Consider the following 15,994-nt stretch of genomic DNA (forward strand, 5'->3'; position numbering starts at 1 on the left):
TGTAGAGGCGTCCCTGCCATTATCAATGTCAAAGAATTTCTCACCTAGTGGGGAGAGGGGAAGCATTGGAGGGTAGGTATGGTCTCAAGGAGGGCTCAGGTTAAGTCAGAACATGTCGGCGTGGCCATGTTGGCTGCTGATGACTGATATCCATTCCGACTAGTTGGCATCTGTGCTAGGCTAGTTATCCCATATTTTAAATGTTAGCCCTGGCCTCAACATAGCTGACCCGCTCTCTCAATTTGCTCCATTGATATCTGTCTTCTTGTAGTGCAGTATGGTGATAAAACTATGTGCATAAGAATCAGGCAGACATAGGCTTGAATCTTAGTGCCACTATAATGGGACTGGAGCCTTAGTTTATAATCTATTTTTTAAAAAGGTATAACATAGCTAACCTTGTCAAATTCTTAAAGAAGTACATAAACTAGCACAGTGCTCCTTGTAGCAGGACCGGAGGATGCACGTGGTAAGCGAAGCTGCCGTTACTCCTAGTTTGGTGCTCAGCTTGCTCTCCTGCTGCCTTCTTTCCTCGGGTCATTTTCTGCCTCATCACCACCTAGCACCCCACTTCCGCCTCACTCCCATCCCCACCCTTGGCTCACCGGCAAAGACAAGGAAAAAGATAATTGTGAGCTGATAGACCGCATGTCCTAAGATGTTCTTCATCATAGTCCGTGAGATCAGAGGCTTATTTCGGCCATAGGGGCGACGTTTCAACAGAGAATCTGTAGGAGGCTCTGTGGCCAGGGCCAACGAGGCGAACGTGTCCATGATTAGATTAACCCACAGCATCTGCACGGCTTTCAGTGGTGAATCCTGGTGGAGGGAAGGACCGGTCCTTTTAGCTTTCCTCGGAAACGACCCCCACCTCACTCATTAGCCTCATCTTCGTCCTTGTGATGATCTAGCTCTAGCTATCCACCTAGACTTCAGGTCTGGCCACTTATTAGCTGAGTGACCTTGAGAAAATTACTTAACCTCTTTAAGTCTTGGGTTCCTCACCTGCAAAATGAGATAATATCTACTTGCAAGATTGTTTTTGAAAAATAGAGATTATACATATAAGTGCTCAGCACAGTGGCTCATACGTAAGTGCTAAATTAAGTAGATAAATTATCATCATTCCCACATGAGCAGGAAGAGAGAGCAAACCTAGTAGAGCTAACTCCTGCCCCAACACCACTGGGGAAACTGTCCTTACTCTTCAGTAGACATACTGCACCCCATTCCCCACTTTCCTTAGCCCCTCCCTCCTCCCTCCTATCTCGGCCCCCTCCACGGACACACACTCCCTTCACCTGAGTGATGCAGGCTCCAGTAAAGGCCACAATCACGGCCACCACATTGACAGTGAGCTGGAACTGCAGGAACTTGGAGATGCTGTCATAGACGTTTCGTCCCCACATCACGGCCTTCACGATGCTGGTAAAATTGTCATCTGTTAGGATGATGTCTGATGCCTCTTTTGCCACATCTGTGCCTGCAATACCCTGTGGTACGAAGGAGAAGGAAAGCTGAGGAGCTGGATAAAGCAGAGTTTATCTATATTCTGAACTCATTCCATTTCCCAATTCCAGGAAGCTTCAGAACTAGGACTAACACTAGAGGGCACACTGGCCACACAAATGCTGCAGACTAAACCGTGGATTTCGAGTCCTCTTCTCTCCCAAAGAAAATGAAAGGAAAATGTGTCACTATCACTACAGAAAAAAGTGCTGGGGCTTGATGTCACCGCCTTACTCCTGAGCCCAGACTGCAAATTACAGCTATCTTTGATATTCCTTTCTCTCCTCCCTCCTACTTCCATCCCCGCCTTAGAAATGAATTACAAGATAGGGAACAAGTCCTATCTATTTGACCTCCAAATTCTTAAATTTATTTTGCCACTACCAGCATCTCATTTAAGTCCTTGTATGCCCCACAACTTTAAGTCACCCAACATCTTTTTTCTAGGAGGAGTAAGTGGTTTGGCAGCACAGTTCAGATGTCCTATCTTGTTCAAAATCCTGCGGCTGGGGAACAACTAACTAAAGGTTTCCGAATAGAGATACCGAGGGTTGAAAGCTGTACTTTAGAAAAAGTGAACTTTCTAGTCTGGCAGTCAAAGCCCTCAGTAAGTGAACTTGATGCATTTTCCAACCTGTTTTTATATAATCCTTCTGCTCAAAACCCACGGTTTATTCACAATTTCCTGAATCTCTCATTTACTTTTAGAGTAGACATCTACTGATACCAGTTCCCCAAGTCTGGAACATCTTCTTTCCCAATCTCTTTAAATCCCACCTATCTTTAATGTCTCATTCAATTAAGCCCTGCTCGCTTTGCAAAGCTGTACCTAACATCCCCAGCCCATACTTCTATTCCACATCTTGTGGCTTCTGTAACCCCCAGAGGAGCTTATTCATTAATTTGGCTTGCACTAGTAGATTATTTGTCCTCTTTACCTGGTAGTATTATTTTCCTATCCAGATTGCAACAAAAAATATGTTAGATAGACTACACAGTTCAGTTTCCCCATCAAAAAGTTCTCTAATACATCCACACAATGCTGTACCATGCACTGTAAAAAGAGGAGGAAAAGAAAGGAAGAATTGATACTTACTACCATGGAATAATCTCCAAGTGGTGTTGTTAAGTGACAAAAAGCAAGGCGGGGAAAAGAGTACTTCTATGTATGTAGATAAGAACAGATAGTACTATAGACAAGTATCCCCTTACCTTAGAGGATAATACTCATTTAATTATATTTTAAAGGAACAAACAGAAAGATAAAACAAAAACTAAAGAAAAAAGTTACCAATGGGTTATGGAGACAACAGAGTGGAGGTGATTTCTATGAATAGACCTTGTTTTCTATATTTGACTTTAGAACTATATAACTACTTTAAACAAGTTTTAAAACAAACGAGTTTCAAAAGCAATCTCTAATGGAAAGTTTAAGAAATGTAAAATCAAGGAAGTTAAATAAAATTAGGAAGAGTTCTAGAATTCTAAATTTGAATTGGAAATGCCAATACAAATTCACGATATCTTTTACTTAAAAACACAGAAACACAAAAGAGACATAGAGATATATTTCCTAGCTTTGTCCACCGAAAAGGTCTAGAAACAATGATTTATTGAGTAGTAAGGAACATTCTGATATTCAGATTGTGTCCTCTAAATAGCACTTCTCACTAAAATGAAAAAGGATTCCTTTGAGAAACAGATGATTCCTATGACTGGAACACCCAGTCATATGAGGAACCACGGAAGCAATTAGACAGAGCTGGGTTGTATCAAAAGGACTCAATGGGGCTGAAGAAGCTCATGACGGGCCAGTGTGAACATCAAACAATGAAATGGACTGAAACTCATCAAATACACTCAAATCTGTGAATTCATAATGATGTTAAAAAAAAAAATTCATTGGTCTCCTTTGGAGGACCATAAAAAGTCAACTTGTTATTTTGAAAACTGGTAATAAAGGAAAATATTCAAGCATTTAATCTGCCTTTCATGTAGGAACTGAACCTCAGAGTAACCAAAGAGTCAATGAGGGGACATTTCTTTTTATGGAATATTCAAGTTAATAGGTAAAGAAAATCAGAGCATCATCATTTTGTAGTCCCTAATGAAAGATGGGATCTAGAATCTGATTGCTTCTAAAACTAATTACTAGTTTATAAGAAATACAAGGAACGAAAGAACAGATTAAAGGACACTACAGAAATACAACCAACAAAATCCACTCTGTGAGATACTCTATGTAGACAAACAACCTGGTTCCTTAAAAATAAAATAGGTAGGAAAAAGAGATGGAAAGGGATTGTGCAGAAAAAGAGTTAACAAGTGGGCCTGAGACTGCTATCCTTAGAAAAGCCTATTTACAAGGTTGGCCCTTGGCTGGCATCTGGAAACTTGGCTCTCAGAATGCTCCCAGTCAACACACGTGTTGTTGCGTTTTTGTTGCTGGGGGAAGAATATGCTCTGTGTGACCCCTCATGGTGGGAGAGAGCATAAAGAAGTTTGCAAGTGGATCCCTCCAAACTCTGCCTGTGACTTTCCCCCTTACTATATCTTTACTATACTTAGCCATGAGTATGGCTATATGCTGAGTCCCATAAGTCCTTCTAGTCAACCCACGAATGTCAAGAGCGGTCTTAGGGACTCGATACAGGGATCTTATGGGATAAGTGGTTCTCAAACTTCAGGGTGTATCAGAATCACTAAGGGCACATAAAAACACAGATTGCTTGGTTCTATCTCCAAGCTTTCTGATTCAGTAGACCTGGGGCGGGGCCTGAGAATCCACATTTCCAGGTACAGCTGGAAGGAGGAGCATACTTAAAGAACTGCTGTTAAAGATTAAGAGATTTAAGAGATGCATGAAACACTTGCAATGTATAGATCTTATCTGGACAAATAAACTATAAAAAAACAACATTTCTGAAACAATTGGGGAAATGCAAACTGACTAGATAGCCGATGACAATAACGAATCAATTTTTTATGAGATAATGCTATTATGATTCTTTTAAATATATTTTATTAATACATACTTATCTCTCAGAGACATATACTGACTTTTTTTTTTTTTTTTTTTTGATACAATGACATATGTCTTCCATTTGCTTCAGAATAATTCAGCTGGAGATGGGGGAAGTAAAGGGGTGGGTGGAGAGGTCCAGTGAAACGAGACTGGCCAAGTGTTGATAACTAATGTTGGGTGACAGGTGCATGGGGACTGATTAAACTATTCTCCCTGCTTTTGTATATTCTTGATATTTCCTAGAGTAAAAACTTTGTTGTTAAAGACAGCATCCTAAAAACAGATTACTTCTCAAATCTCCTTCCACTGCTTAAATATCATCATCAGTTTAATATATAGGGGAGACTTACAGTTATAAGCTACTTGAGTATGAGGATGTACTTTGCAATCTGGGGGCTTCTAAATGTCCCTGAATATAAGAATCGACACATGTGTCTGTTAAGAAAACCCAGATATTTCTAGGACCCACCCTAGATATCACTGAATCAAGATATCCAACTGTGGAACCTTGGAATATATAACTTTCAATGAACTCTCCAAGAAGTTCTGATGCTCCCAGCCTCATGAGAGAAAAGCAGAGTGATGAATAGTGCTGGCCCCGAAGTATATATTCTATATGAACCATGAATTTTCCATAGCATGCCTAGGCAGACAATATCGCCATGTTCATGGGCAAGTTTAAGTTGGTCTTGCTTTCCTGGGTAATGAATACTTCTGATTTCCCTTCCTGTCTCATCTATTCTTCATACTTGGTGGTCTCCCATTATATGTATTATTATTGGCTAGGTAGGTAAGAGAGATGGAGTCGGAGAACATAGCACAAAGTAGGATGAGAAGGTACAGGAAGTCTGCCCTCGCTTCCCGATGGAGAAGGCAGCTTACAGCCAGACAGAGACACTGTGCTGAGCTGCTTACCATGGCAAAGCCAACATCCGCTTTCTTCAGAGCTGGCCCATCATTTGTGCCATCACCAGTGACAGCCACCACCTGTCGCTGTTCCCCAACAGTGCTGTCAATGATGCCTGGGAAAAGCAGACACACCTCAGTCAGTCCACATGCACCATCTGAGGCCATCTGGCAAGCCCTGTTCCCCACAAAAGGTGCTTTCCTGGTCTTCCTCCCTGATCCCAGCCATCACCTTCCTTCCTACTTTCTTCTTTCCTTCCTTTTTCCCTATGCTGGAAGTTCTACACTATCACCCAAGGGCAGTAAATTGTTTCATGGGTAGCGCTCTGAGCTAAGAAAGTCTGTCCTCATCAGACACTCTGTATGGTGCCCTAAAGCCGCTATTATGTGGTAGAAAAAGAACCAAATGATTTGAAGGCAGAGACTTGGGATCGAACTCTACCACTTCCACTTACCAGCTGGGCAATTTGGATAAGTTGCTTGTCTTCTCAGCCTCCAGCTTCCTTGTTTGCAAAATGGGAAGTTTAACCTGCCCTGCCTTGTTCATAGTATTATTGGCAAACAAGATATGATAACGTTTGAAAACAACTTTATTGTAAGTCTTATACTCACCAGGGGCTCAGTTGTTTGCTAACTGTACATTTAGCCTAAGAGCTCTCCTGGGACCTTCCTATTCAGGACAAGAGAGTTGCTTTGGCTGATAGTTCTTATCTGTCCCTACCCTGGCCTGCCTTCCTCTACTCCAGGCACCTACTTAGGAGCTGATCTTACCTTTTACCAGTGTATGCTTGTCAGTGGGGGAAGATCGTGCCAGGACTCGAAGCTTAGGCCAGATCTTGTCCAGTTTTTCTTGCTCCACCTGCCAACACCAGACAACACCTGGGTCAGTAAAGCTCAGAACAGCCATCCAGGAAAATCTTACTTCCCCACACACTCTGAGCCACTGGTTCAATAGCACTCCATGGCCCAGGGGGAAGCGTCAGCTCAGCCTCCATTGGAGATGAAGCAGCCCACTCAGTGTGCGATTCGCTGATGGTAACCATTCAGTCCCTGCTTGTCTCCTTTCTCTTCCCAATTCCCTACCTGGACACCAATCCCCTATTTCTTAGACTCTTGACAGGAGGTGAGCCAGGGTTAGTTGTTGGCTTAGGTGACTGAAGTGGTACTTCTGAGGTCTTAGGTTTGATATCTATGAGGACCAGGAAGCTTGGGTCTCGCCATACCCAGACCATGTCCTCTCACAAACCTGTGCCACTGCTAGTCACAGGGCAGTGACAGAGGAGGATAAATGAAGTAGAGGAAAATCAGTATGAAATCGTCCCACAACTGAAAAAAATAAAAAGACGTGAATAGATAGTGACACTGTCTCAAAAGCTAGCTTGTGAATGAAAATCATGAGAAGAATCCTCAATTTTACCATCTGAGCAGCTTTGGTGGAAAGGACGTTTCACTATGAATAGATTTCATTTTAAAAACCACCCACTTTCTCCCATGTGTCCCAGATGCCTAACACTAGAACCGACCCTTCGCTTGCCAAAGGAGGCCCCGCTTCCTTCCACCCAGAACCCACCTCGCCCTTCTCGTTGCGAATGAGTCGGTTGAATTCTTTGCCTTCCAAGCACAAGAAGTCATCCCCAGGTGTCACAATGCCACATTTGGTGGCGATGGCCCGGGCCGTGTTGATGTTGTCTCCTGTCACCATTCTGACAGTGATGCCGGCTCGTTTGCATTTGGCAATAGCTTCTGGGACCTGTGGAGAGTGAGGCAAGAGGAGAGAAGGAGACAGGGCCGGGGATGCTGCTAAGCTGCCCCTGCTCAGCTGTCCCTTCACCGTGGACGAGAGGCACTTTAGAAGCAGTGGGGCACAGGTTAAGTATGGTCATTTTACATTACTCGGTGTCGCCTCACTTCTGTCCTACCTGTGATACTTACATTGGAACTTGCCTCATTGTATCATGAGGTGAAGGGGAAATGAGCTTCAGGAGCCAAGTGTAAAAGCTTACTCTGCCACTTACAATCTAGACTCCTTAACTGGAGTTGTGAGATTTGTATAACCTTCTGAGATTTGGCCACTGCCTTCACTTCTAGCAGAAGTTTTTACCGCTCTCCACCCTCCCTGGCCTGTGCCCCAACCACATCAATTCTCTGCAGTTCCCCAAACGCACGACACCCTTTCATGACACTGAGCCGTGACAACTGATAGTCTACTTATCTGAAGTTCTTAGAAGTAGAGACTTTTAAAATGCCCTAGCATTGAGAATAATGTTCAGCTTTTCTGGGGGGATTCAGTGAAAACGTGTTCATTGAAAGAGGGTGGCTAGAGACAAAGTTGGTGTCCAGTGGTTAATTCAACCTCCTGACTATTCTTAGAACTAAATAAGCCCAGTGAAACCTATGCTTTTCACCCTACAGACAGCATTAACCGAAGGATGCCACCTCCCATCGGTTCCAGACTGCAGCAGTTCTGTGAAACCAGAAGCACAGAAAGTTATCCTCGTTGCGTTGGTCACAACTAGACACAGAACCAGTACCCCCGTTCCCGTGACTCCTGGTGGCTTCCCAGTAGGTCACACTGAGCCTGCACATGAGCCAGGGGCTGCTGGAAGACTTCCATTCATGTGTTCTTGCTTTTTCTCCAAGCCAAAGCCTCACCTCTGGACGCACGGGGTCCTCAATGCCCACCACTGCGATACAGGTCAGTTCAGTTAGGATCTCGTTCTCATTGTCCCACGGGGGCTCCACGTCATTGAAATCTCGGTAAGCTAAGCAGATAGTCCGGAGTCCCTCACAGGCCATGGGCTCAATGACAGTGCGTACCATCTCATCTCGGTCCTTATTCTTGAATGGTATTGCTTCCCCTTTCTTGTCCAGGATTCGATTGCACCTGGGGAGGTGCACAATCAGAGAGCAGCACCCCCTTCCCACACAGTGTGTCCCTATAGTCTTTTATAGATATTCTGGCAAGAACGCATTACTTCTAAAGACTGCTCCATGACCAGAAATCTCTATCTATCACTCGGCTGGGTCCTTTTTTCTAAGGGGAGGGGAGGTGGTGCTTATAGATGGATAGGGTCTAGGTAGGCAGAACATTTGATTCTCTCATGTCATCTGCTCCTACTCATATGCGATGTAGTCATTTGTGAATCACCTGCTCTTCTGAACTTCTCAAAGGAAGAGGGACTTTTTTAGTCCCCAGTATCTGGAATAGTACCCACTAGATAGGATGTGCTCAACAAGAATTCGTTCATTGACAGAGGTAGCTAAAGATAAATTGAGGTACTGGCTAATCGCGTTACTGACTCTATACTGACGTAGGTCAGCCGTTAAAATGACCTGGATAGTCTAGCCACTTTGATTAAGTTATGCAGCTTCCCTGTAACTAGAATTGAGAATGAGAAGGAAAAGGGAACATAGAACTAACATTTCTAGTACTCACTGTGTGCAAGGTGCTTTATGTACATTGAATCATTTAATTACAGTAATCCTGTAAGGTGGGCGAGTATTACTATATGCTTTCGGTTTAGGAAACAAGCTTGGATGGCCTACGTCTGAATCCTGGCTGTGCCACTATTAGCTGTATCACCTTGAGCAAGTACATTAACTTCCCTGTACCTCTGTTTTCTCATCTGTAAAAACGATGGTAACAGTATCTACTTCACTGAGTTGTGAGGATTAAATAAAATGAGCCATCTCAGTTACTTAAAAACAGTGGTTGGTCTAAGTAAATGCTCAGATACTAGTTGCTGTGTCACCACCCGAAGAAGGTTCGCACATCATTTCAGAGGCATCAGCGTGGGGCACATCACCTGGACCTTCCTGAGGGAGGGTCTTGAAGGGAAGGAGCGGGGAAGGAACACTCACTTGCGCAAGATGATCTCAGAGGCGCCCTTGCTGTACATGCGGTAGCCGCCGCTGGGCTTCTGAATGACGGTGCTCATGGACTTGCGCACTGAGTTGAAGGTGTACACCTTGTAGAGCTTCTCCTCGGGCACCTCACTGCGCACCGCATGGTAGTCCTGCTTCAGGTCAGTGACAAAGCCCAGCAGCGCACACTCTGTCTTGTTGCCCACCTGCCGTGGCAGGCCTCCCTCCTTCTCCGGAGGCTGAGAGAAAAACATACAAAACACTATTAGATAAGACTGCTCAACCAGGGAGAAGACTCAGGAAAGAAAGAACTCCGCTCAAAACTTTCACATCTATACCCTGAGCTCAAAGCAGAGAAGGGTGGGGGACAGCATTTTTTTTTTTGAGGCAGACAGTGGTCAGTGGTAACTGGTCCCGGAGCCATCCAGGGATCAGGGGTTTTTAGTGTGCCCTGGGGTTGGTGCTGGTGTCTCACCCTGTGTGGGGTCTTATTCTAATGCCCTCTGAGTTTCTGGAAAGTGAGTACTTTACTCCTGATAAGACTTCTGCTATCGGCATGAGGTCTCTCCCTGGAGATTTTGCCTTTACGCGGTAATTGGAGGGTATCTCACAGCTATAAATTCCTATCTGCCACCCCCCAATCTACTCACATCTTACCCCAAAGATGTTCACTGCAGAGTGGGAAATGCGATGTGGGATGGCAATTCAAGCAGGATGAACAAAAGAAAATGAACTGTCTTGGAGAACATTAATGTTCCCTCCAACTGCCCATTCTAGGTGTCCAGGCAAAGGAAGCACTTACCAGGAGCTTGGAGGTATAGGCACTGTTGATAGAAATGCCATTGACAATAAGGTCCAGGACCTTGGGCACAAGGGCATCAGGACTTGGGAGCTGATGGTAACGGGTGTCTCCGATAAAAGCCTGTACCACTGTCATGCGGTTCATGGTCAATGTGCCTGTCTTGTCAGAGCAAATGGCTGTGGCGTTGCCCATTGTCTCACAAGCATCCAGATGCCGTACCAGGTTATTGTCTTTCATCATTTTCTACAGAGGACAAGAGAAAAGACTTGAGAGAGGACCAATTGAGCTGCCCCAAATAAAGGTCAAAGGCCTAACCAACATCTTTCCACATTTCATTCTCTTGTCTCACATAAAAATGCAGAATTCTTATGAATCCTCTGTAGATTCTACTAGGTCACTTAAACACTGATGCAACTGGTCACGATGGTCCTTCACAGTAACTGGGACTTGTGTTCTTATGAGGTACCACCCGGAGTTTACAGGGGATAGACGGTCTGTCCTTTCATTAAAGGCTATGTGGCACCCTCCCCTCCCATCTCTGTCCTAAAGGAAGACAGTATCATCTAGTCTCACCTTCACAGAGTAGGCCAGTGAGATGGTGACAGCCAGTGGCAGCCCCTCCGGCACAGCTACCACCAGTACGGTGACGCCAATGATGAAGAACTTGACAAAGTACTGGATGTAAATGGGAGTGCACTCTGCTAGCCATGGTCTGCGCTGTATCACGAAGTTGTCAATCACGAAGTACAGAATCAGGATGAGAACGGTGATAGCGGACATGATCAGACCTGAATAGGAAAAAAGCCACATGAACCCCAGCTCGAGGGCATTCCTAGGGCCCCAGCTAGAGACAGAGTAGCATAAGTTGTAGCTTTTGCTACCAGTTTTTAAAACCGATACATCCAGGAAGTCAAACTAAAATCCTCTACCCATTTTCTGATGCTTGTACATGATGGGGAAAAAAGACACAGATTTCACATTCCAGAGACACAGGTTCTAGTTTCAGAACTGCACTAACTTGACTTGTGGCTTTAGACAAGTCTTTGACCCTCTCTGGGCCTGTTTCCTCATTCGTGACTAAGGGGGCTGGTCTAGTTTTCTGAAATAGCATTCTATGATTCTATCTCGGATCTACCCTCATCCCACGATTCACAATGTACTGACTATATTTGCCTGTTTCTTAGTCATTTATCAATGTGGACTTCTCCCATAGTAGTCTGCAAATGATGGGCCATTCACAACTCATTTACAGCAACGTCCCTATGGTGTTAGCACATCACCTACAAGACCAACCCTTAGAACAGTGCCTCCCAACCTTTCCCCGACACTGCATAGAAAAAGATGACAAATAATAGTATATATTTATATAGTACCTACCATGGGCCAGGCAAGCACTTCACATAAAATAACTCATTTAATCCTCACAACAACCCTGTGAGGTAAGTTACTATTATCATCCCTTTTTCTAAGGAAACTAAGGCACACAGAGGTTTTTGGTACGGCACACTGTTAGAGCGACCAACCATCCTGGTTTGCCTGAGACTGAGCAGTTTCCTGGGACATGGGACTTTCAGTGCTAAAACTGAGAAAGTCCCAAGCAAATTGGACAGTTGGTCATCCTATACACTGAGGTAAATGGAAGAATCAGCTCAAGGTCTAAAACCACTGGCCTAGGGGCTCCAATTCCCCTGGGGCCAGTATCTGGGCACAGCAGTACCCATATCTGTGGTGCAATATGGGAAGAGCTCTGGCTTAAACCACAGTCTGGTTTGGGTCTTTACTTTTTCTGAGGGCTTGACAACCAATGGGGATCAGAGCAAGACTACAGGTGATCAGTGAATATCAATGAAAGCATATTCTTCTGCACTGTGTTTCGTCAGCCTCAGGGCTAAGGTGAGGCAAACAAAACTGAACAAAACAAACAAAACTATGGTACAAAACTGAAGGAGACATCAGCACTCTGAGGGTCCCACGAGGCACATCATTTGCCTCACCCTGGCCCCGGCCTAGCTCGATATATAAAATAAAACAACAGAGTTAGACAAGTGGTCAGCCATTTGGAAGATTTTACTTCCTCCAGAACAAGGTGGGGATTAAGAGGACAATAGGAAGGGTTAGGTGGAGTCTGTGTAATGTTTCAAACCTTTGTGCCAGGCTCAATAACTTGGTTCTATACCTGCGATTCATCTCATCCACGTATAGTTTATATTCAAGAGATTTTACAGTACTCAAAATTGGCTGGGTAATAGAATCAAATGAATGGGCTAGACTAATGCTGTCCAATAGAATTCACTGTGATGCTTTGGTTTGCACTGTCTAATATAGTAGTCACTGGCCACATGTGGTTACTGACCAACCAAAATAAGGCTAAGGTAAACTGAGGAACTGCATGTTTAATTGTATGTAATTTTAATTAATTTAAATCAAAAGAGCCAAAAATGGTTAGTGGCTATGGTAGTGGACAACACGGATTCAAGTTACTATTATCATCCCTTTTTCTAAGGAAACTAAGGCACACAGAGGTTTTTGGTACGGCACACTGTTAGAGCGACCAACCATCCTGGTTTGCCTGAGACTGAGCAGTTTCCTGGGACATGGGACTTTCAGTGCTAAAACTGAGAAAGTCCCAAGCAAATTGGACAGTTGGTCATCCTATACACTGAGGTAAATGGAAGAATCAGCTCAAGGTCTAAAACCACTGGCCTAGGGGCTCCAATTCCCCTGGGGCCAGTATCTGGGCACAGCAGTACCCATATCTGTGGTGCAATATGGGAAGAGCTCTGGCTTAAACCACAGTCTGGTTTGGGTCTTTACTTTTTCTGAGGGCTTGACAACCAATGGGGATCAGAGCAAGACTACAGGTGATCAGTGAATATCAATGAAAGCATATTCTTCTGCACTGTGTTTCGTCAGCCTCAGGGCTAAGGTGAGGCAAACAAAACTGAACAAAACAAACAAAACTATGGTACAAAACTGAAGGAGACATCAGCACTCTGAGGGTCCCACGAGGCACATCATTTGCCTCACCCTGGCCCCGGCCTAGCTCGATATATAAAATAAAACAACAGAGTTAGACAAGTGGTCAGCCATTTGGAAGATTTTACTTCCTCCAGAACAAGGTGGGGATTAAGAGGACAATAGGAAGGGTTAGGTGGAGTCTGTGTAATGTTTCAAACCTTTGTGCCAGGCTCAATAACTTGGTTCTATACCTGCGATTCATCTCATCCACGTATAGTTTATATTCAAGAGATTTTACAGTACTCAAAATTGGCTGGGTAATAGAATCAAATGAATGGGCTAGACTAATGCTGTCCAATAGAATTCACTGTGATGTTTTGGTTTGCACTGTCTAATATAGTAGTCACTGGCCACATGTGGTTACTGACCAACCAAAATAAGGCTAAGGTAAACTGAGGAACTGCATGTTTAATTGTATGTAATTTTAATTAATTTAAATCAAAAGAGCCAAAAATGGTTAGTGGCTATGGTAGTGGACAACACGGATTCTAGCTACTCATGTGTGCTTAGTGGGTCAGCAGCATTGGCCTCACCTGGGGTTGGTTAGAAATGTAGACTCTCAGGCCCCACCCTAGACTTCCTGAATCAGATACTGCATTTTAACAAAGTCCCACGTGAACTGTACATACAGAGATGTCCTGGGCTAGAAGCCACTTCCTCTCGTGACACACAGGGCACCTTTAGTGACCTCTCCTTGAGAGAGCTTCTGCATAACTGTCTTCCTTTTCTCTACAGTCCTTATTTTGAATTTATGGCTCTGTGCCTGGCCTGATGCTACTACTCTGCTGAGAGCCACCTCTGAGGAACAACAGCCTTCTCTACGCTTCAGGGATTTACAAGCCCACACAGCTGACAGGTAAGCAGGGAATTAAAGTCTCCCTTCTTGCTAATGTAAATCGCCTTTGTTGTGATATAGGGTCTCTACTTCCCATTTGTTTGGATGAAAGAGACTTCAGGGCCTTTAACCCTCACATACGGAGAAACCTTTCCCTCTGAAAGCCTAAGGAGTGGCCATAGGGTGGCAGAGGCACAAGATATGGCTACCTAGACTTGCACGAGCCACTCAGAAGTTTTAGCTTCTTCTGCCAGACCTGGGTGGTGTGGAGAGAAAGGAATCAAAGCAGCAAGGAGGATTCGGAACAGCTTGAATCAACCACAACCACCGGAAGGCTCCGCCTTACTCACCAGCTTTCCCGATCTGAACAGCCAAGCGAGTCAGCTTGCCCTGCAGCACTGACTTCTCCTTCTTGGGCAGTTTGGCTGCCTTTTTCTCCTTTTCCTCACTGTCGAGCCCCTCCTGGCTGTTGAGTGGCTGGATTTCCAGGGCCACTCCGTCCTGAGTCTTTGCTGGGGTGTACACACAAATAGGACAGGTGAGCAGGCCAGGTAGTGGCACTGAGCAGCAGGCAGGTGGAAACCAAAAAACCCTTCTGTGTTCTTCCTGGATACACCCTGGACCCCTGACATCAGTCCTGACCACCCTCACTCCATGCCAGACTGGATGCTTTCCTTTGATCCTCTATTAGGTCCTGTAGAACGATATTCTAGCAACTAGAGATGAAATAGGGGCGCTTTTAGGGTATGGATTTCCTCTTCAGTGCAGTTTCCTGGCATGATCTCAGAGCCCCAAGCCAGGTTTATTCCAGCAAGAGCATTAGTCATGCCACTCAGCACTATTACTAACAATTACCCATTTCTGGAATTCAGTGCTTACAATAGCGAATCTTTATTGCAGAAAGGGGCTGAAAGGGAAGGCTGGCAGATGTGTCCAGAGCGTAAGGGTCCTAGTTTGCTCTGCTCAAAGGTTCACCTCTCTCTATCTATAGACTGCCAGGAAAGAAGCACAGAGACCAGACACAGGGTGTTCTTCAGTTCTTTCTTGTGTCAGCTGAACAAAGGGAAAGGAAACCCCTCCTCCCCTGACTGATAGAGGTAGAGAGATACAGAGTGAGGACTGGGGTTAACCTTCTGGGGGAGAGGGAAGAAGCTGGTGTGAGGGACCCCCTAGAATAAGAGAAAGCAGAGATAAAGACAGACATATAAACCCATTTTGCATTAAAAAGAAGAGTTAAAGAGACCTAAAATTAAGGAATTATTTCTGTGTACCCCAGGTTCTCTGATGTGATGACTTTCTTTTTAAAGACTGTATGGTGTGGGTGACAGAGGACAATCTCCAGAAACTGTCTCAAGAGAACAATTCTCACTGGCTCCCACCGCCCTCTAATTTCACCCTGCAGAGCTTGGCTCCTTTGCTTAGGATGCCCTTCCTGAGACACTGTCTCTGCTGTCAGACTCACAAACAAGACAGAGACGGATGTCAGCACAGCCACCAAAAAAGAAACACACATCAGATCAGGAGGAAGAAAACAGACTGTGGAGAGAATAAAGAAAGAGGTCGGGAGAGAATCATGGAGAAAAGGCTCTCTCCAAGCACCCCCGAGAACAGCGGAGAAGGATTCCAGACCAGAAGAGGACACCAATGAGGAAGCTAGCAAGAGGAGGGTGCAGGGACTGCCCACCCAACTCCCTCCACCATAAGGACCCTGAAGTCCTCCAACCCAGAAACTGATGAACATTGGTGTTTAAATCCGGCCTAGGGCAATGCGGCAAAGGCTCCAGCACCCTGGGAAGAGCAGATCAAATCCTACACACTCCCGAAGAGAAACCCTGACATGAGGTTCCCTGAGCCAACAGCAGAGGGTGCTGTTGTCCCATCTCAGATTGGGACTGGGCCCTTGCGACCACCCCCAAATCTCTGCACCTTCCTCAGGATGAGAAATCTGGGCCACAGTAGCAGATAACAGATTTATGGCAAGGAAAAGGAGAAGGCAGATGGCCTGGAAAGGTCTGGTTTGAGTGTAGTTAGGTAG

At 44.8% G+C, this 15,994-nt stretch overlaps 1 protein-coding gene across 6 annotated transcripts in view; it reads right to left on the bottom strand.

The window, feature by feature from the left end:
• ATP2B4 (ATPase plasma membrane Ca2+ transporting 4) overlaps nucleotides 1-15,994 on the bottom strand; it is an 83,469-nt gene that overhangs the window by 11,990 nt on the left and 55,485 nt on the right. For all 6 annotated transcript variants that reach the window (XM_025040481.1, XM_025040483.1, XM_025040479.1 and 3 more), the window contains 11 exons: nucleotides 14,310-14,471; nucleotides 10,680-10,894; nucleotides 10,107-10,349; nucleotides 9,302-9,543; nucleotides 8,093-8,324; nucleotides 7,011-7,190; nucleotides 6,212-6,299; nucleotides 5,450-5,556; nucleotides 1,302-1,493; nucleotides 606-819; nucleotides 11-44 (listed from right to left, as the gene is read on the bottom strand). In XM_025040481.1, the coding sequence (XP_024896249.1) occupies nucleotides 11-44; nucleotides 606-819; nucleotides 1,302-1,493; nucleotides 5,450-5,556; nucleotides 6,212-6,299; nucleotides 7,011-7,190; nucleotides 8,093-8,324; nucleotides 9,302-9,543; nucleotides 10,107-10,349; nucleotides 10,680-10,894; nucleotides 14,310-14,471 (1,909 nt within the window). The remainder of the gene's footprint in view (nucleotides 1-10; nucleotides 45-605; nucleotides 820-1,301; nucleotides 1,494-5,449; nucleotides 5,557-6,211; nucleotides 6,300-7,010; nucleotides 7,191-8,092; nucleotides 8,325-9,301; nucleotides 9,544-10,106; nucleotides 10,350-10,679; nucleotides 10,895-14,309; nucleotides 14,472-15,994) is intronic.

Source organism: Pteropus alecto, unplaced genomic scaffold (assembly GCF_000325575.1).
Source record: "Pteropus alecto unplaced genomic scaffold, ASM32557v1 scaffold359, whole genome shotgun sequence".
NCBI classification, from domain to species: domain Eukaryota; kingdom Metazoa; phylum Chordata; class Mammalia; order Chiroptera; family Pteropodidae; genus Pteropus; species Pteropus alecto.